The sequence below is a fragment of the Gymnoscopelus microlampas genome, assembly GCF_963454915.1.
Source record: "Gymnoscopelus microlampas genome assembly, chromosome: 9".
Taxonomy (NCBI): domain Eukaryota; kingdom Metazoa; phylum Chordata; class Actinopteri; order Myctophiformes; family Myctophidae; genus Gymnoscopelus; species Gymnoscopelus microlampas.
Window position 1 is genome coordinate 48,143,218 of NC_139946.1, and position 22,727 is coordinate 48,165,944.

General features: G+C 43.0%; 1 protein-coding gene across 2 annotated transcripts in view; it reads left to right on the plus strand.

Moving 5' to 3' along the window:
• Positions 1-948: 948 nt before the first annotated feature.
• The window catches only part of b4galt6 (UDP-Gal:betaGlcNAc beta 1,4- galactosyltransferase, polypeptide 6), a 45,014-nt gene continuing 23,235 nt past the window's right edge, over positions 949-22,727 (plus strand). Inside the window, exons 1-4 of one of the 2 annotated variants that reach the window (XM_084067357.1) lie at positions 949-1,808; positions 2,198-2,401; positions 17,582-17,698; positions 19,701-19,814. In XM_084067357.1, coding sequence (XP_083923483.1) covers positions 2,284-2,401; positions 17,582-17,698; positions 19,701-19,814 — 349 coding nt within the window. In that variant the 5' untranslated portion in view covers positions 949-1,808; positions 2,198-2,283. Of the gene's footprint in view, positions 1,809-2,191; positions 2,402-17,581; positions 17,699-19,700; positions 19,815-22,727 lie in introns of both variants that reach the window. The other variant, XM_084067358.1, reaches the window with a different exon arrangement.

The following is a 22,727-nucleotide window of genomic DNA, read 5'->3' on the forward strand; positions in this document are numbered from 1 at the left end:
GTGTAATAAACTTCAGAACTTGTTGTGTGACTGCCTGGTGTCATCTTGTTCTGAACACTTGCGACTCAACTGAAACCTACTGTAGGTCACCACCCTTAGTTAGAGGGAGACTTTTAAGGGTAACAGGAAGAGTGGGCACTAAGGAAGAGTGGGCACCTTCATGTAAAATTGGCTATTTGGTCCAAAATGTAAAAAAAGAAAGAAAAACAAGGATAACGGTAGCCTACTAAGTAATGTAAAGTATACATGATTAGAACATGATTGAACACTTAACAATTAAGGTCTAATATTTCTACAATTGCTACAAAACCTGTACATCCAATCATTTTGGGCATAAACAAGATGTTTAGTTGAAGGATACATTTAAGTCTGATAATGATGTACAGTGCATGTTCACATCATGTATACTTTACATTACGTAAGACCATTTTTCTATTTTCATTTTTTTTTACATTTTGGACAAAATAGCAACTTTTACATTGAGGTGGCCACTCTTCCTTAGTGCCCACTCTTCTTGTAGGCTTATCCCTTTTAAGGACCATATGGTTGGTCAACTACATTCACAACGCAAAGTAGGCCTTCAATGACCTTATATCACATGAGGGTATTGAAGCATGGCTTAATGGGCATTAAAAAACTCTGGGCGTTAGAGCAAGACAAGGGGGCGGGGTTAGGATGGAGGGGGTGTTTTCACTTTCTTCAACAGCACGCCAAGCATGTGATGATGATGATGATGATGAGGAGGGGGCTGGGCTTGTCGTTGCACGACGACCCCCACTTCCAATAAGTCCACTCCCTCCCCGCTGGGTTGCCATGGTGACCAATTATTACGGGAGGGGGTGGGGTTGGGGTGGAGGTTGTTCCCACCCACCGGAAACGTCTGCAGAGCTAGCAGGAAGAAAAAAAAAGAAAAGGAAAGGAGGAACAACCACACAGACCTGATCTCTCTGATTTCATTGGATCTCTTCCCAAACCAAACCTTAACCCCCCCTACCCCACGCACCCACCCCTGTGTGTGTGAGTGTGTGCAAGTGTGTGTGCGAGAGAGTGTGTGGTGGTGTGCACACACACAGGCAGATGTGTGCTTTGTGCCGCGGCGGTCACTCACTCACTCACACACACACCGCACTCTGCACCGATATTATCATTATTCTACCAGGAGGACCTTTTAATAAAACGATGGTGATGATGCGCAAAATCTAACGCTCAGAAGAAGCAGAAGTTGTTCATGATCGCCGGCTTGCTGCTAGACACCCAGGCCGGCCGAGAGGAGCCTTGTGCGGGGAGGAGGAGGTAGAGCAGACCGCCCCCCCGGACCCCCTACCCACCCACCCAGCCATCATCCATCCGGCATCCATCCTTCGTCCATCCATCCATGATCACAACCTCCACCTCCCTCCCTCATCACCGCTGCGGATCAAACAAGGACCCCTCCCGATCCGGTCCACCGATGGAACCATGACGAGGAGGGCGACCCCCCGACCACGACATGAGCGGTGCTTTCTAATAAAGCTACAATCCGGGACTCGGTAGAAAAAAAAAAGAAAACTGAGGGTTTTTTCTTCTCCATCCAGACAGACAGAGAAAGAGAGAGACAGCATGGCGGCGGATCATCCGCGGTGTGGACCCTCACCCAGCAGACCCAGCCTCCCGACCATAGTGGTCCGCCACCGATCATAGTGGTCCGCCACCCACCACCACCACCAGGCCTGAAGCTGCGGCTTCTTCTCCTATCCATAGGAGGCTGATCCCCCCCCATCCCATCCCATCCCCACCGGAGGAGGACGATCGCTGGCCCGTGTCGGTGGGTTAGCCTCCATAGAACAACCCTGGTGTTTTTTTATATTTAGCCTTATAGGATCAAGAGTAAGACTAGACTATCACGGATGTATGTGATCGAGTCATAGATACCAAAGCAAAAGTCAGACCGGATACAAATGTATCTCTATTCTCTGATAAGTCTCTTGAGCCAAAAGCTAAAGGGTTTTCATTTAAAACTCTGAGAGTGAGAGTGGTTACAATGTATCCACTCTCACTCTCAGAGCTAACAGACCCCATACACAGTCAATTTCCCTTCCTAAATCCTAAACTAGCAGCGATCCAAGCAACATAATGTATTGTCGGGGACAGAGTGGTGTCATGTTTTTTGGAGTGATTTCTAAGTGATTATTGGTGTATGTATGTTTCCCAGCCTGAGCCAGCCCTGAGAGGAGGATCGAGGTTTTTGTAGGATCGGGGGCTGCCCTATAGTAGCGGATCGACCCTCCCGACCAGCCCCCCAAAATGGTGACCCTGCACCGGCGACTGCTGCGTCTGTCCAGCCGCTCGTCCCTGGCCTTCATCTTCTTCTTCTCCATGTCCACCACCTGCCTCTACTTCATCTACGCGGCCCCGGGGATAGGTGAGCTTTTTTATTCAACTATTACCCCCCCCCCCTCTTCCTTTTTAATCTGGCTGCTTTAATCTGGGGTTAAGGAGATGTGTGTGTTTTAATCTTTAATGCGATTACAGTGGTGGTGTTTTGGATTATCTGTCAGGGAGATCAGGATGATGATGATACTTTAGCCACCCGTGCTAACTAACCTAGCTTATGGTTGTTGAGGTATAGACAGTACCGAGGCTAATAAGAGAGATATGCTAATAGGATGATCTGATGATTAAAACAAACACAAAAATCGACATTGACCGAAGCTTCAATATATTGGAGATTATCTTATTTTTTTCGTGGTATCGTTTAAAACGAGCCTCCAGAAATCGCCCACCTAGCTGTGTGTGTGTGTGTGTGTGTGTGTGTGTGTGTGTGTGTGTGTGTGTGTGTGTGTGTTAGTGTCTGGTCTGTCAACCTGTGTTGTCACTGTTATGACTGTGTTATTACACTACTGTTGTTATTACTCACATGGGTGTGTGATTTCTGTAGGAACCGATTCACTGACTGATCTTTAAATCGATATGTGGCCCAATGCATTGATCTCGTGTGATGTGTAGAACGTGTGTAGAGAGAAGCTGACGTTGTGTGGAGACAATATGGAAAATGATTAATCATAAAATGTAGCCTAAATGTATGTGCACTCTATGGCCCAGCTGTGGTATACAGGCTACTGTTAGCCTGCTAGCAAGGGGTTTTGTTTCCAGGCCATGGTCTGTCTGTCTGTCTGTCTGTCTGTCTGTCTGTCTGTATCTGATCTGATGTTATCTGATCACACCACTGGTATTATAGCCTACAGTACCTCTGGTAAGGGGCTTGGTTAGGCTACCATGTTGGCTAACAAGCAGTTACCAGGTCAGCTAGTGACATGCAGTGAATGAATGGGCACCCGGATTCCACTTTCATTACAGCAGTGATTCTATGGCTATCATGCAGGTCACTCTCGGAAAAATAGATTTTTAATCTCAATGAGTATTTTTTTTTAAAGCTGGTTGAATAAAGGGCATGAATTGAATTCACAGGCTTTTTTTTTATTTCAAGGACCCCCAATTTGATACAGTTTTAATCTCTGGAACCCCAATATACACTGTATGAAGTGTTTAGATAACTCTGAGACTGTACACGTGTACATCTGTACACTCTCAGAGTTACATATCTTTAAGGGTCCACTTGGTTCCTAACTAGCACTAATATAAATTCAAATGTGTATTGGCTACAGACATTTAGATCTGGATATAGTGCACCATATATCCAGATCTAACCGCAGCTCTAACCACAACTCAACTTGATAACTTAATCACCATGAACATACAGCCTTAATGTTTGCAACTTAGTGGGATGTGATTTTGGGCTGTGCTCAAAATATCGAATATGGGGATACGTATCGGTGATGCCTAGCGTATCGATAGGCCCTTAATCGCAATGTTGTGTTTGATCCTACATGCAGCTAAATGGCTCTGCAATGTAATGAGACCAAGAAGTGAGAGGGAAGCCAAGAGGATATGAAAAATGGCTGTGAAACTAAAGCTATGGCCACTGTCAAAGTCTCTATATTATGGAAGATTTTTGTTTTGCTTTATCTTGTGGTATTTTGGCCATATGTGTCATATTGGCAGGCGTATTGTATCGGGATACGTATCACATCGCTTGTGACTCCTGTATCGGAATTCGTATGTATCGCACTGGTTTCCACGTGGACCTTTAAGGAACCACATGGACCTTTAAGGGTCTGTAACCCAGAGAGTGTACAAAAAGAACCAAATGGACCCTTATGGGTTCATTTGGTTCCATTTGATGATTCTACTGTTTTGATAGTGATTATGAATTCCCTGTATTTGATTGGTTTTCAGATTCATGTAGATTATATCCTGGAGGCAGGTGTTGTGCTATAGGCCAGGGGTCTTCAACAGGGGGTCCGGGACCCCTAGGGGGTCCTCAGAGTTAATACAGGGGGTCCGCCAAATCTTTGTGTGATATGATTTATTCTTTTTACATTAACCACTTGAACCCTAGCATCCTTTTTCTGAGAAGAACTTTAGCCAAAAATAGCAGATCTACAAGCTCACAACGCCTCGCGCCGCGAGGCGTTGTGAGCTTGTAGATCGGCTATTTTTGGCAAAGAGAATAGGTGTAGAGGGAAAAAGGAGCAGCAAAAGTTTATCTGAAACACAATTTTATACGATATTGAGGGGGTCCCTGCTTCATCTCTCTCTCAGCTAGGGGGTCCTTGGCCTGAAAACGTTGAAGACCCCTGCTATAGGCCATAACACGATAGCAATGCATCTGGTCTGCCCAATGTGCTTGTTGTGATGCCCGTGTCAAACAAAATAACCATAAACATAAACAGTGGGGGTCCCAGAGATAACACATTGTGTCAAACTTAACATGGGGGTCCTTCAAATGAAAAAAAGGTTGGGGAATCACTGACGTGTGGTGAGTTACCTGCATACTCAGCCCTGATGTGATGTTATATTATCAGAAATCATGTTAAACACAAGGTGTGACGGAGAAGAGAGGGAGCTGAGTGTGTGTGAGGTCTAGTGTAGCTGAAGTAGTCCATGGTGTGTGTGTGTGTGTGTGTGTGTGTGTGTGTGTGTGTGTGTGTGTGTGTGTGTGTGTGTGTGTGTGTGTGTGTGTGTGTGTGTGTGTGTGTGTGTGTGTGTGTGTGTGTGTGTGTGTGTGTGTGTGTGTGTGTGTGTGGGGGGGGGGGTCACTGAGTACACTCCGAATGCATGGATTAAAGTTCTCAGCCGCCACGAATGGTTTCAGTCATCTGGATTCCATAAAAGCCAGCTTGTCTTCTATGGCATTGGTTCTCAAAGTGGGGTCCGGGGACCCCCAAGGGTCCTTGGGAGGGGGATACCAGGGGGTCCCCAGCAAAATGAGTTAATTAAACGTCACAATCATTTTAACGCCTTTATTCATTATTTTATTCTTTGGCTATTCAAAAAAAGCTCATAATAATACAAGGCTTTCTTTGCTTATGCAAATAATACAAGCTCATAGCTTTGCTTACACAAATAATACAAGCTCGTAGCCCGGCACTGAGTGCCGCGCTACGAGCTTGTAGATCTGCTATTTAAAAAAAAATAGCAGATCTTGAAACTTTAAATCTTTTTTTTCTTTTTACATTTTTAACACAAATCCTTGCTTTTGGGGGTTCCTGGCACAACACATTTTCAGGTGGGGGTCCACGGCCCCATACGTATCAATTTGAGGCTCCTTGGCACTAAAAAGTTTGAGAACCACTGTTCTATGGAAGCATGTTACGCAGCGAAAATAGCCGATCAACAAGCTCTCTATGTGCCTGCGACGCATTGAGAGCTTGTAGAGTTATTTTCAGTTATTATTTTAAGATTAGAGCATTTGAAGTGGTCAAACCTCAATCTGTGATTACTTCACTTGGTTGGCAGTATAGCAGGAACAATATTACTAAAACATCATCATTTACATGTGTTAAATAGTTCCATCAGTTTCATCAGTTCTTCATTGACTATCATCAGTGTTGTGTAAATTCATGTTTTTTGTTCATTTCAGACATTTAACCACTTAAACCTTTAATACTTAGTACTTGATTTGCTCCTTGCCAAAAATAGCCGATCTCCAAGTGAGCTTGTAGATCGGCTATTTTCGGCTAATGTTCTCCTCAGAATAGGGATGCTAGGGTTCAGGTGGTTAGTGTAAAAAAAACAACTATCACACAAAGAGTTGGCGGACCCCCTATAGTAGCTCTGAGGACCCCCTAGAGGTCCCAGACCCCTGCATTAGATGATTAGATGACATGGGTCCAAAGAGGACCTTTACAGTCATGTCTGTAGTTAGAGAGACAAAACGGACTCCACCCTCACCTCCCTAGCACTTCATCTCCTTGTATCTTCCCTTCTTGATGTTAGTTCAAGATGCAGATACATCTTGGTTACTTGTGTAACAGAGTGGTTCATAACCTCAGCCTGATGGCCTCAAAGTCTAATATCTCCCCTGAGCAATAGGGATATCCCTTTGGCTTATTGGTTAATATGTTGGTTTTCCACGTGGGAGACCTGGGTTCGAATCCTGGGCGTTACACGTGTGTTTTGCTTCTTAGATTTGTTTGTTTTTTCTCAACCACAAAACGTACATAATATTATTTAGGTGGCATGTTGTTTTGACAGAGGCTGGCTTCATGGTTTACTTGCTATATCCTATATAGTTTATTTGAGGCACCACACTGTTCTCTCTGCACTCTACTTACACTATGTGACTATTTACCTTGTTTACTGACAAGACAAGAGTTCATGCTTAACCCATTAAGACCGGGAACGCATCTGTGTCATTCTTTGATTTCTTTGGCTATCCAAAATTAGCAGATATACAAGCTCATAGCGCGGCACCGAGTGCAGCGCTATGAGCTTGTATATCCGCTATTTCATTGAAAAATTGTGAAAATGCACATGTTGGATTCCTTATTCATTATGGTGAAACATGCAATTTAATTGTCACACTGGGGTGTTTATTAGGATTGTTGGAAAAAAAATCTATTTATGTAAGAATCGTGATTCTCAATCGATTCACAATTTCCAAAAATCTTTTTTTTCTCTTATTTTTGCTGGTTAAAGTTACAGGAGTTTTTTCTCTATGGTGTTTGTGATATGAATTGTAAGCTTACCATTGTGTCCGGGTAGCTCAGTCGGTAGAGCTCTCGCCTTCAGACCAAAAGGTCATGGGTTCGAATCCCGGGCACCGCCAACTCAGCGCATGAGTAGCACGGCTTGGGTGCGGCAAGTCGTGCGGTAAGTACTGGGAGCTGAGGATAGGTGTGGCGCTCCACCTCAGCAATCCATCTCCCAGGGGTCTAGCGCATTGTAACAGGGACAGACTCCTGCGTGTTACTCGGCTGATACCGACAATAAGCCACCTCCCGACCTACTTATTACTTATTACCATAATCACAGTAAACATTATCATGTCTTCAGTCATATTCAAGGGCTTTTTTTTCACTTTCAGTTCAGCCCAGCTGAGGTGTGTGTGTGTGTCACTGTCCAGCTGACGCTCATTGACACTTGTTAATGTTACTTGCATCAAAGCAGTTATGTTGTGTTTCTGCATCAAATAGAACTACACCTAATCTAAATATCCATCAAAGCCAAGATCTTTTACACAACCCACTCTGGTATTATATATTTTTTTGTTTGAGCTGTTGGAAATAACTAGGCTACACTTGATTGTTAAAGTCCCGATGAAAAAAATATGACTGAAACTATTTGGATTAAACTGATTGGGAATAATCTTTTAATGAGAATCGATTTTTTGAAATGGTTTTGAATCGAAAAAAATATTGTTTTATCGAATCGTGACCCCAAGGATCGGAATCGAATCGTGAGATAGCAGAAGATTCACAGCCCTAGTGTTTATTCAGAACGTGTTTTGAATCATGGTATCACATTTAGTTGTGGATCGGGGCTACTCTTTGCCAGTTTGCTGCAGTGTATCCCAAACATTTATCAGCTTCTGCACTATATTTCCGGAGAGCAGGAAGCTGAGAGTCGTATCCTGTGTACTGACAGGAAGCTGAGAGTTGTATCCTGTATACTGACAGGAAGCAGAGAGTTGTATCCTGTGTACTGACAGGCTGATGCATTTCTCAGCAGGGAGGTGAAGTCCCCACTATACTACACAGGCCTGGGTGTACTGTAAGCAAAGAGAATGGATTTGCAAACGGGCAAAATAACATCAGCAACACTTGACAGGAAAAAAGCATGCTTTTGCGGCCCTTCTAGTCACACTATGCTGGAAGTTCCCCTTTTCGAAAAGGACATACATTCATCGTGACATTAACTCTTCGTGTCATCCGTCTATACATACCTAGTCCATATATCCATATACTAGTGATGTGCGGGTCGGGTTTTTTCATGACCCGCCCCGCCCCGCCACGGAACCCAACCCGCCTCAACCCGCCCCGCTGAGAGAGAGAGAGATGAAGCATGGACCCCCTCCTCTAAATTGTATGAAATTGTGTTTCAGATTCAACTTTTTTTGTTTACTTGGTCTGTTCTTTTTTCCCTCTACACCAAACACCTCTTTGCCAAAAATAGCTGATCTACAAGCTCACAACGCCTCGCAGCGCGAGGCGTTGTGAGCTTGTAGATCTGCTATTTTTGGCTAAAGTTCTCCTCAGAATAGGGCTGCTAGGGATCAAGTGGTTAAGGTAAAAAAATAAATCATATCACACAAAGATTTGGCGGACCCCCTGTAGTAACTCTGAGGACCCCCTAGGGGTCCCGGACCCCCTGTTGAAGACCCCTGCTTTAGAAGACATTTGTAGATGCGTTCGTTCCCGGATTGAATGGATTAACATGCCATTGGTAGCGGTGGTGGTGGTTGAGCATAAGCATTCCACCTGTTTGACAAACCACTGTGGGACACATGAGCTGCAAACCCTCTTCATGCATCAGTGAGCAGGTTTCAGGCCCGAGTAGTCACACTATGCTGGTCTGTTTGAAGCTTCGAGGCCTTAAACCCAGTGGCTTGTTTTAACATCTTGACCCTAAACTCAGTGGGGGGGGGGGGACTCGTCTATTTTTGCTTCAGTTGATTATGGACACTGGAAATACATGGACATGACAAGATTAGGAGGAGTCAGTGGGCCCACGAGGCTGACAGGGGCCTCTGAAAGATACTATAGTACGATAATATAGCTTTAGTGGTTTGAGAGCATTCGAGGCACACACACACCACTCTGACAACTTAACGTGACAACTTACTCAGTGTGCTTATTCTTGTAACGAGGTAAACACAGTGCGCGTTGCATGGTGTGTGTTGGGTTGTATCGACGGGACAAACGCAGTATACTTTAATACATTATAATTGTCCTCTATAACTAAAATGTAAAATTAAAGACACCTTCAATATTTTTCTGTCATTTCCATAAAATGATGTCATTTGATGATGCCATGTGTGGTCCAGCCCTATGGAATTTATGGAATGCATGTGAAAGTCAAGAACAACTTAATACTTCCGAAGGTTAATATGAGCATCAAATCAATATTTTAAATATGTTTTTTTTTTGCACATGCATTCCATAAATTCCATAGGGCTAGAGCACACATGGACAAATGACATCAACAACTTGCGACGGGCATTGGCCCTCTTGAACTTGAACTATGAATGAACTTGAATGAACTACCTTAACAACTATAAGGTGTTTAAAAATATACATTTTAGCAATTATAATGTATTAAGGCATATTTGACTTATTATATGATCCTTTCAAGTCAAGTCGAACACGGGCCAATTGTGTTTGTATAGACGCCCAACAAAGCCGGATGCACCATGGTGGATTCAAACCATATATATATATTTTTTTCGTAAATGAATGCCCTCGTTCCTCGTATGAAGTATAATGTACAGTGGTGGAAAAAGTACTCACATTTTTCACTTAAGTAAAAGTATCAATACTGCAATGTAGAAGTACTCCGTTACAAGTAAAAGCCCGGAATTCAAAATTCACTTGAGTAAAAGTACAAAAGTATTGGCATCAAAATGTACTTATAGTACCAAATGTAAAAGTACTAAAATGTTTGAAAATAGCGGATCTACAAGTTCACAACGCGTCGCATCGCGACGCGTTGTGAACTTGTAGATCGGCTATTTTGAAATAGCCTATAAGATAGGGCTAAAGAGGTAAATGTATGTTTTATAATATCATAACTAACTAATAACTAAGGTTTTCAAATAATTGTAGTGGAGTAAAAGTACAATATTTGCCTCTGAGATGTAGTGGAGTAGAAGTAAAAGTATTGGAAATTGGAAATACTCAAGTAAAGTACAAATACCTCAAAATGTTACTTAATTACAGTACTTAAGTAAATGTACTTAGTTACTTTCCACCACTGATAATGTAATAATATTTTCATATTCTGTAGGCGTGTTGTTTGTCCCCCTGCACTGCCCTGCACTCTGGAGGGTTGTGAAGCACGGTGGTGACTGTTCTCCCACAGAGAGTATCCACTGTCATGTCTGAACTGACCCTCCCTCACTGTAGCATGTGTCACCCCCCTGCCCCCCCCCCCCCCCCCCCAAATATACACCCAGTAACACCGCCTGTCTGCCGTCTGATAACGCTCTTATCAGTCTCCAGCTTCATTTTTTACCACACACACACACACTCACACACACACTGTACACGCTACACGCGTTTGTGTACGTTTGTGCACATCTCCAGGCACACAAACGGTTTGTGACAAATAGTGCCACAACTATCGATTACTTTTTCTTTTTTTTTTTACGAATCGAATAATGCTGTCTCTGTCTCGCTGTCTCTCTGCATTCTATACACATGTGATTATTGACCTGGCTTATTGTAAGTCTACTAAATGCCAGAAGAGTGTAATTGTAAACTGAATAATTGAGAAGCATGTTATATAAGCTGTTCCGGCAGGAACCAGCTAACTCCATTTTGACGCATTTTGCATTTTTTTCCATAAATCAGGACCATTGAACACCCTTTACGTCTATGCGTTGGTAAAAAAAATACTGAACCAATAAAAAGCATTAAAAAGCGCTTCTGACAAAACCAGCTAACTCCATTGGATCCTCAAACTTTCTGCTAAACCAGCTAACTCCACTGGAGTTAGCTGGTTTAGCTGACTCCAGGCTCCGCCCCCTTTTGACCTCCAACCACATTGTGAGCTTGGAGGTCCATTCAGCTGTTCTTATCAATGATGAACAAAACCTCCTAACTCCACTTTTCTTCATTTCCTGAAAAATGAACATTTTGGAGTTAGCTGGTGTATATGATGGTGTGAGCTTGTAGATCTGCTTGTAGATCTGCTACTTTTGGTCTGTCACACCAGCGCACACCCATGATGACTTGTCTTTTAGTTCTAGTGGATCTCTTCTCCACTAGGCCCTCCTTAACAATTTAGTCTAGTTTTTATTTGTTGACGAAATTGTCAATAATTATCTTTAGTCTTAGCATCATAGCTTAGTTTTTATTTAGTTTTCGGCAGTGAAAAAAGGTAGTCGACTAACCTTTTTCCTCATAGTTTTAGTCGACAAAATCAACGCTGGTACACGTACTTAGTGACTTTCCACCACGCACGCACGCACGCACGCACACACGCACGCACGCACGCACGCACGCACGCACGCACACAGGGGCGTCACGGCCATTCACTGTGCGTACGACGCGACACCCTCACTCTCACAGATCTGTGATTTCATACCCCCCACTTTTTGAAAAAATAAATATATTTTGATAATTAATCGGTAAAATCAGGCAAAAATAAGAATTAAATAACCTAACCCTAATCCTAAAACCAAAATAAAGTAACCAAAACACGAAAAAAAACTAACAAAATCCGCCAAAAAAACACAACATTTTGAAAATACAGAATTTGTTTACATTTGACAGTTACAAATGTTTTTCACGCTTTAAAAAAAATAGCAGATCTACAAGCTCATAGCGCGGCACTCGGTGCCGCGCTATGAGCTTGTAGATCTGCTATTTTTGAATAGCCAAAGTGTAAAATAAGGGGTATAGTCCACCGAAAGTCCATCCCCCCCACCTTCTGAGAGCCTGTGACGTCCCTGCACACACACGCACGCACGCACGCACGCACGCACGCACGCACGCACACACACACACACACACACACTCAGCTGTGCGTAGGCATCAGGCTGGCAGGCAGCGTGGCACGCAGGCAGCGTGGCATGATGTCTGCCTACTGGAGAATGCCACCGTATGTTATGTTGCTGCTGCTGTTGCTGCAGGAGCAGTGGAGCGCCAGGTGTGGGAGGAGAGGAAAGCACCCGGCCATTTGTTTATGTGTGTGGGTGAAACGGGACAAGTGTTGCATTCGTACATTGCGCCTGTCCTGTTTTGTGTGTGTGAGTGTGTGTGTGTGTGTGTGTGTGTGTGTGTGTGTGTGTGTGTGTGTGTGTGTGTGTGTGTGTGTGTGTGTGTGTGTGTGTGTGTGTGTGTGTGTGTTTGTGTGTGCGTGTCTGTGTCTGTGTGTTTGTGCACGCGCGTGCATGCGTAAATCTTTGCAGATCTGCTATTGTTCTTAGCAAATTTGTGCAAATCTTTGAATATATGTGACCAGGTCTGGTGTTTAGGGCATCATGTCGCCCATTGACAAAGACTAGAAAGTAGCTTTTAAACTTTTTTTTTTTTTTTGTGATTTTCGTTTTTTTTCATATTAACACAGTTCGAATGTTGAAGAAGGTTTATAGTCCAAAAGATAGGCGTTTTAGAATCATTAAGTGGTTTAAATTACATTACAAAAACAGGAGTGTTTCTGTGTGTTTCTGTCGGTCTTTTGGGGGCGGAGAGTGGTTTTAACTTGCAGGGACAACATTAGCACGTGAGTGGTTTTGGTTGGTTGTTGGCCCATTGTTCTCCGGTTACAAGCCTAATCCCCGCCCATCAGTATCACTCCTCTCTGTGGTGGTGTAACATAACTTAAGTACATTTACTCAAGTATTGTACTTAAGTACAATTTTGAGGTATTTTTTACTTTACTGGAGTAATAGCCACTGGGTGAATATTCAACCTGAGGCTGAAACTAACTTCACCACGGTGGGAAGCGCCGAAACGGCCAGTATTGCGTTAGTCTTTTTCGGGACAGAATGTAGTTCTATTATCAATAATAACATTGTGGCGAACACAGCAGCTCTGAGGGCAGCCCCAGCTAAACAACAGGCCGCTCGACGTTCGTATTGAAGTATTTCACTGAAGATGTGGACAAAACAACGGTGGAATAACGAGCTAGGCTAGGAGCTTAGCATTGTTAGCGTCATGGCTGAACGTACAGTTGGTGTTTGCATTTCTCCATTTACAACTCGTACATCAACATAAACGTTCAGATTTAAAACATAAAGTGCTTATCTCATGGCCACGGGTGTTATAATTATGTACGGGCCCTCATAAGTACCCGTATCTTCCGTTTTGTTCAATAAAAAGCATTTTGATCCGATTGATGGCCATTGTCTCATTGTTTTTCAACTACACGGCCGTATTGGTTGGGGGGTGTATTGCACTCCTGATACGTTATAACTCTATGAGAAAATGGCCGCCGATCAGATTAAAATGCTTTTTATTGAACAATATGGAAGATACGGGTACTTACACCCACCCGAAGTTAATGGTAACATCCGTGGCCATGAGATAAGCACTTTATATTTGAAATCTGAACGTTTATGTAGATGTACGGGTTGTAAATGGAGAGTGCAAACACCAGGTTAGAGTTAATCCAGGACCTAGCTGGTCGTGTCTTCATTATTAATAGGTAACCCTCGACTGTTAGTCGACTACCAGTGGGTCAAATTTAGTGGTGGAAGAAGCACTCGGTGGTAGCAATACCACAATATAAAAATACTCTGTTACGAGTAAAAGTGCTCAAAATGTTACTTGAGATCAATCAAAGTAAAAGTACTAAAGTCTTGGTATCAAAATGTACTTAAAGTACCTAAAGTATAAGTACTAAAATGTTTGAAAATAGCTGATCTACAAGCTCACAACGCGTCGCAATGCGCATTGTGAGCTTGTAGATCAGCTATTTTCAAATAGACTATGTATAAAATAGGGCTAAAGTGGTTAATGTATGTTTTATAATGTAATCATTTATATCTGCAAAGTAACTAGTAACTCAAGTTTAAAATGATTGTAGTGGAGTAAAAGTACAATATTTTCCTCTGATCTGTAGTGGAGTAGAAGTTAAAGTATTGGAAATACTCCAGTAAAGTAAAAATACCTTTAAAAAAATGTAATTGTGTTGCATCAAATTTCTATATGGTGGACAGCTGACTGAAAGGTGTCAATGGGGGAGTGATTAGAGGAGTGGCTAGGTTGAATAAATTACCCATTGTTCACGCCCATTACCTGGAGCTGAGAGGTGCTAGAAGTGGAAATTCTTTAGGAGGGATTATCTCAGTTTGGACTATAATAGATAACAAGATTAAAATGGTCACATCTTCTTCAAATGTGTTCCAATTTCAATGAATGATACATCATATGAAAGCTTATATTCTGTACTTCAACAATCTGTAATAACATGAAAAATGAAAAATGCCTACTTGATGCCTAAAGCACTGGACCCGCTCACATATATGTTTTTTAAAGCAGACATTTGTAACTCAAATCTTTGCTTCTGCGGATTCTACAAATCTTCCTATAATTCTACAAAGCTCTGTGCGTGCGGTGTGCGGTGAGCCCAAGAACTCGTCTGCCCGGTTCTCCTCAGTGGCCGGAGCAATTGCTCTGTATTTGCACACAGACATTCACCATTGCCATGTGCACGGAACAGCGAAGCCCGTTTTTCGCTTTCCCCAAATGTCAGCTGTTTATTAGGGTTTTTGTGTTCGCTGGCTCCCGGGTTGCCAGATCATGTGCGCATATCCCCCCACGGGTATGGTCTAGTGTCTTCTAAATCCTAAAAGTAAGAAAAGAAAAAAAATAACTTATGTTGCTATAATAACAGTGGTTCTCAAACTTTGTTCATGTCAAAGACCACCCAAAGTGATATTTATTTGTCCGTGGACCCCCGTCTCAAAATATTTAGTTCCAGGGAGGTCAGGTTTAGGTGTAATCAGGGGGTTGGAGTTTTATAATTAGTTGTGCAGTGCCCCAGTGTTGTGCACTGAAATGAGCAGATCTACAACATCTACAAGCTTATACGTTAGCTATGTTTGGTGTGGTATGTGTGTGTGTGTGTGTGTGTGTGTGTGGGGGGGGTGCATTTACTGCAGAGGTTTCAGTAATAAATGATTCATGGTACGCGGTCGGTCACCCTCGCCTCCGTGGCTCCCGCTGTCTTTGTGTTCTCTGGTGATTTCCTGTCTAATGGGAGACTCTTATCTCGCTGGCCTTTTTTTGTCCGTGGCGACTTAAATTGCGGGGCCCCTCCGGTGACAGCGAAGGTTGTTGTCAGCCAGCCAAAAGGCAGGCTGTAGAGCCTTCAGGCCTTCAGGCCTTAGGCTGGATAATGTACTGTCTGCATACTTCAAGTCGCCCAGAGTGCCATGGGAACAAACGGGACATAATTAAATGTGTCAAAGGAGACTATAGCATTCTGAAGTTGATGTCCATTGTTGTCTCTCTATCTCTCTCCAGTGGTGGACAGTGGAGTACATTTACTTGAGTAATGCACTTAAGTTCATTTTTTATTTGTTTTTTGGGAATCTTATGTCTTTCACGACATTTCAAAGGACAAACATTTTATTTTTGACTCCATATAGGAAGGGACCGCAGGGACCCAAACCACTTCAAATATACAAGCTCACAACATGTGCCACGATGCGTAGTGAGATCGTAGATCGGCTATTTTCACCATGTTCTTACCTTTCTAAACACATTTTGAATTTGTGCGAAAAAAAAAAAAAGTCAATACAGCAATGCATCGAAAAGAAACATGCTTTGTAATGCTACGTTCGGATGAGTCACTGCCCATCTTTCGCCGCAGGCTGAAAACCCACCTCTTCAAGAAACACTACCCTTCCTCTTTGCCTGGCCTACTTGTTGTTAACTAGTTGTACGAACTATTGTTGTATTGTTGTTGTACTGTTTTATTGGATCTTGTTTAGTCGACACACTTTTTGTATTAGCTCGTGCTCACTTGATTTAGCTATTTTGTCTCATCTGTTTAAGAAAGTAGGTAGCTGATATGTTGCACTTTCACCTTAGCGCTAGGTATACTCTTGGTTGCTTGTTTTTACGGGAAATGCACTTAGGACTTCTGGTGATTAGTAGTTTCGTTCCCTACCTATGTTGAATGCACTTATTGTAAGTCGCTTTGGATAAAAGTGTCTGCTAAATGACTGTAATGTAATTCAGTATTGTTTAAAAGCAAGTACTGTCTACAGCACACTTAAGCTCATATTCACAGATTTGACAGAGAAACGTTCACTTGTAGTGGAGGGATATTTGACGAGGAGTGTCTGCACTTTGACTCAAGCACTGGAGTTGAGCACTTGAGTGAGACAGTCCACTGCTGTCTGTCTGTCTCACACACACACACACACACACACACACACACACACACACACACACACACACACACACACACACACACACACACACACACACACACACACACACACACACACACACTCTTTCGGTTCCTCTCTCTCTCTCTGTCTGAAACAACTCCTTCCTCTGTTCTGTGTGTGTGTGTGTGTGTGTGTGTGTGTGTGTGTGTGTGTGTGTGTGTGTGTGTGTGTGTGTGTGTGTGTGTGTGTGTGTGTGTGTGTGTGTGTGTGTGTGTGTGTGTGTGTGTGTGGGGAACTCAAGAGTGTCTTTGTTTGTTTGTGAGAGTGTGTGGTAGTCATGGAGGGATGCCGTGGATTCATTTAGAATAGATTAACTCTAGAAGCCGGAGCGATACCAGATGTTTGGGTCTCTGTTGGTTCTCAGAGACTCCGTTTTGAGAGAGCGTGTTTGTTTTAATGATCAATCGATCGATTGTGTTCTCCGGCTTGGATCAATGTACTTTAAGTTGCTATTCAACACAACGCAAACACTTTTTTTGGGTGGCCAAAGACCACAGCGAGGACTTGTGTCTGTTTGGAGGCAGGCCGACGTTTTAACGCATTGAATGCGGGAACGCATCTGTGTCATATTCCTTTGGCTATTCAAAAATAGCTTCTGCTATTTTTTGAAAAAACTATTGTTTTTCATTAAAAAAATGTACTTTTTCTTGCCAAGGACCACCCTAAATTAAGTTTTTGGTCGCCGATCCCCATCAAAATATGTTGTTCCAGGGAAAAGGTTGGAAGCCACCGCCCTAGACCACTGATTAACGATGTTTTGCAAGTGCAAAACATTTAAATCAATTTGGAAAACCCTAGATTTGATTACTTTCTATTTGAGAACATTTAACTCGTCACATATGCCAACAAATACATAGAAATAAAACCAACCGCAATGCAGTATTTCTAGTTTGTGCATTGTTTGTATGAGTTTTGTAATTATACTGTAGGTGAAGTAATTATAACGGTTTAGCTATTTCCATTTGGCCAAAGGAGATGAGCCTACCGTAACCATGGAGACAGACCAGCGCCACACAATAATAATACTGATGCTGATGTCCTGCAAATTCATCACTTACACGTGTGGCTTCATGTTAACATCTCTCTCTCTCTCTGTGTCTCTCTCTCTCTCTGTGTTTCTGTGTCTCTCAGCCAACACGTACTTCTTCATGGTGCAGGCTCAGGGCATCATGTTGAGGGACAACGTCAGGACCATTGGCCAGATGATCCGTCTCTACACCAATAAGAACACCACACTCAATGGAACAGGTGAGACATGTGCACCAATAAGAACTAGAGTTCTCAAATTCTGCCCGAACCCGAAGCAGGACCCGGACCCTACCCTACCCGACCCGTCGTTTTCGGGCCGAGTCGGGACACAAACGTATGCTAATTGGTCAGGCCGAGTCGAGCCACGGATTCCGTAAGAAAATAAACAGAAAAAAAGACAATAGGCTCTATGCACAGCAGGCATAGTGTGAAGAAATTCACAGGTGTTGCCAATGATACTAATGAAGGCTCTGTTCCATTCTGGTCAAACAGAGTCAGGGTGCTGATGTTGTGCACGTTGGCTCACTGGAAACACTCTGCTACACCAGAGGGTCTCAAAGTGTGGTTCAGGGACGCTCATGGTTCCTTTAGGGTGTTCCAAATGGCCTCTTACGGGTGTGTAATTTTGAGAGTGTACAAATGGAACCAAATGGACCCGTAAGGGTCCATTTGGTTCCATTTGTACACTCTTAGAGTGATGGTGGTCGTGGAAATTAAAAAGGTTTGAGAACCACTGTGCTACACTAAATGGAACAGAGCCTTCATTAGTATCATAAAACCTGTGAAGGAAGTGATACTATGGCTGCTGTGCATAGAACTTACTACCCCCCAAAAAAATAAATGTCAACTGCCCCCTTAGCGGCTGAATGGTAAGGCAGTGGATGCGTTGGATGCAGTTCAAAGTGAACTGTACTTTAGGTATCTAGTTCCTAGCCCGTGTTACAAGAGAAAAACTGACAAAAATAGCCCAAACTCTTTGGTTTCGTGCTTTTTAAAAGCTATAATAGGCCTATAGATAGGTGTCGTTCATTTATTTCCCGCATTATTTCACCCGCGGTTTATCCAATATTAATGTATACTTATACGTGATTGACCCAAATCCACCCAAACTGTGGTTGTCTGCGGCAATCGCGGCTAAAACCGCGATCCGCGCGCATCTCTAATAGACGCACCATGTCCTCATCACCGCCACAGGTCTTATAGTAGGTAAGTAAGTTGGAGAGGTTTATTGTCGGTATCCGTCAGAACGCAGGACTCTATTCCTGTTTCACAGTGCGCTAGACCAGTGATTCTCAAAATGTTACATTTCAATGACCCCCTTTTGGCTCCATTTGTATACTGTCAGAGTTATACACTGAGTCATACACTGAGTTGACAGTGCATGGTCATGGGATCGAACCCATGACCTTGTGGTCGCGTGACACACACTCGCAACCAAGCATAACATGATTTGTGTTAGTTCTAATGGATCTCTTCTCCACTATAGTCCCACCCTATAACATTTTCGTCTAGTTTTTATTCGTTGACGAAATTGTCAGTTATATTTAGTATTTAAGATTTTCAGACATTGTATACATTTGAAAACATGTGAAATGGGACATTCTGCATAATGAGTACTTTCTACTTTTGGTGCTTTAAGTACATTTTGATACCAATACTTTTGTACTTTTACTCAAGTAAATAAAAGAAATCCGGACTTTTACTTGTAACAGTATGTCTACATTGCCGTATTGATACTTTTACTTAAAGGAGGAGTTCACCCCAAAAATTACTTATTTTCTATCAAGTGCACACCCCTTGAAGCCTTGAATTCATGGATTTATTTTTGTTTTTATGGCATTCCTAAGCCAATAATTGATGACCGGGTGTGTATCCGGTAGGAGACACAAACAATCTACTTTGTGTCTCCTACCGGATACATTAGCCGGTAGGAGACGGGAATCAAATTATTGGCTTACGAATGCCACAAAAACAAAAATAAATCCATGGATTCAAGGCTTCATGGGGTGTGCAATTGATAGAAACTAAGTCCTTTTTTGGGTGAACTACTCCTTTAAGTAAAAGATGTGAATACTTTTTACACCACTGGTTTTGTATTTTGTTTTCGTCAGTGAAAAAAGGTAGTCGACAAACATTTTCTTTCGTCATAGTTTTAGTCTTAGTTGTGGTGTTTCAGTGTGAGCATGTTCACAGGGTATATATTATGTTGTGTTTTATTCAGACTACCCAGACGGCAGTAACTCCAGTGAATATCTGGTGCAGCCGACTACATATCTACCAGAGAACTTCACCTACGCCCAGAGCCTCCCCTGTCCAGAGAGATTACCTTCCATGAGTAAGTACTGTAACACTCCAACAACCCTCTCCTTTATACTGTATGCACACCGGCACACCTTTCTGTGTAACACCATTTTAAATGGTTTATTAATACATAACCCTTAATCCATTACGACCGGGAACGCATCTGTGTCATTTTAACATTTCTTTGGCTATTCAAAAAAAAAAGCAGATATACAAGCTCATAGCGCGGCACCGAGTGCCGCACTATGAGCTTGTAGATCTGCTATTTTTTTTAAAAAACGTGAAAATGTGTGCAAATCTTTGAATACATATATTTTTTTAAGTGAACATTTGAAACTCAAACTTATCGTTTGTTGCTATAATCAGTGGTTCTCAAAACATGTTCATGTCAAGGACCACCTAGTCTCGCGTAGCCAGACAGCTATTCCACAATCTCCGAATGCTATATAGAGTCTGGAACTACACCTCCAGAAATCCGATTGAGGAAACTGGCATTTCCGTTCACGAAAATGTATTTTAAAATCGATCCAGAAAAATATCAGCATTATATAATAACAACATAACAACATTATCGGGACGGCCGGCCCCCCGACCGTCCTGTGAGCAACTCGGGGGGCTTAACCCATTGAGACCTGAAGCCGATTCTACATGTCTCCTAAATCCCAACAGTTTTCTGCAAAACGTATGTTTCTATATCAGTGGTGCTCAATCTTTTTCATGTCAAGGACCCCCAAAATTATATGTATTTGGCCGCAGACCCTCATCAAAATATGTTGTTCCAGGAACCCCCCAGAAGCAAAGATTGGAGTTAAAAATGTTCGGTTTAAAAATATATATATTCAAAGATTTGCACACATTTCACAGTTCCAGGTCTTAATGGGCTAAGATTGGATCTTTGGAGCCCTCTCACTAGAGGATACTTATGCCAGAGATTCACTCCCGATCTAGGCTGGAGTACGGCACGCCGTACGGCCCCCCCCCCCCCCCCCCCCAATACTCATGAGGGTTGTATCTGACCCCAATCCACCCTGATTATCTTGACCTCCCCATCTCAAAATATTTTGTTCCAGGTACTTGATGACACAGATGCATTCCCGGATTGAATGGGTTGAATATGCAAACGATTTGAAAACAGTGAGGCATCACACACCACAGGATTCTATTCAGATTCTCAGGGTTGCCCGAATGCAGCACCATGCGTCATTTCATCTCACATGTGATCGCATGCGGAAGCAGCAGCTGACTGGCTGCAGATGTAAACAATGAACGGAGACGGTTTAACTTGCAGTGGTGACAAACGTTTTTTTCGAGAAGATAAGTTATAGATAGTGTTCTTCACACATCTACAAGGCTCAGCTGTCCAACGCACTGCACGTTGTTTGGACCGGTCTCCGTGGCAAAAGTCCACTCGGTCACTTCACGTCTGTCTCCTAGTAGACTGTCTGTCTCTCATTCACTTCACGTCTGTCTCCTTGTAGACTGTCTTTCTCTCATTCACTTCACGTCTGTCTCCTTGTAGACTGTCTTTCTCTCATTCACTTCACGTCTGTCTGCTTTGTAGACTGTCTTTCTCTCATTCACTTCACGTCTGTCTCCTTGTAGACTGTCTTTCTCTCATTCACTTCACGTCTGTCTCCTTGTAGACTGTCTTTCTCTCATTCACTGACGTCTGTCTCCTTGTAGACTGTCTTTCTCTCATTCACTGACGTCTGTCTCCTTGTAGACTGTCTTTCTCTCAGTCACTTCACTCCCGCGGTGGCGTTCCACTCAGACAGTAGCGATCCAGAAAATGTTTGAACATAATCGGCCCCCGACCGTCCTGTGAGCAACTCGGGGGGCTTAAGATTGGATCTTTGAACTCTCTCACTAGAGGATACTTATGCCAGAGATTCACTCCCGATCTAGGCTGGAGTACGGCACGCCCCCCCCCCCCCATACTCATGAGGGTTGTATTTGACCCCAATTCACCCTGATTATCTTGTAGTGTGAGCCCAGCTCTACGGTGGCAAAGGTTCCATACAAATGTGCACATCTTAAAGGAGTGCTTTGTTTCTTACCTGTCAATTAAGCCAACTCTCCACCGCGCCAATGTCGGCCGTGGAAGGCATCCGAAAGCGTCTCCTGCCGACGTCTGCCACTGGTGCAGACGACGCACATTGCCCATTGCGCATTTGAACTAGATACCATATTCTCAACTCTCAATTCCGATACCGATCGATCGACTCCAAAGCAAAGCAGTAGGCTAGTCATATGACTAGCTATCGCAAAAATGCTCTGCAGGCTCCAGTGTCGCCAGATTATGTGAGTGAAACAAGCGACCAGGTCTATGAAAACAAGGCCAAAAAAAGCGACCGGTTTTACCACTATTACATCAGCTATTTTCAAAAAGAATCTTGATAGCAAGCCCAAATAAACAACTACACTGCAGAAACAAGCCCAAAAAAAAGCAACCCGTGACTATGAATATTTACAAGTGACTTGTAAAGTCCAGAGTCGACTTATAATAAGCAGACCTGGCAACGCTGGCAGCCCCTGCAGACCAGCGCTGCTGCAGACTACTGCCTCCTGGTGTGGAGAGTTATGTCATCTGCTCTCTACGCATACGCACGACAATGTGCCGTTGGCCGACAGTTTGTGCAGAGATGTTGCCAACTTTTGCCAACAGACTGACAGTCTGTTATAGTCTGTTGTAGTCTGTTTGGTGGAGAGTCACCTTTACTCACCCCATGAAGCAGGAATTCATGGAGAGTTTTTTGTTTTTGTCACATTCCTTCACGGTGAATGAAGAATCCAAAAACAAATAGAATACTTGATGTATTGAAGACAATAGGGCTCAGAGAAGAGGAACAACAGCAAAACTGTATCACAAATCTATTTATAAACTCCCAACACAACTGTCAAGAGTCTAATCCAAGTGTCATGTATCCGGTTGTATCCGTCACAGTAT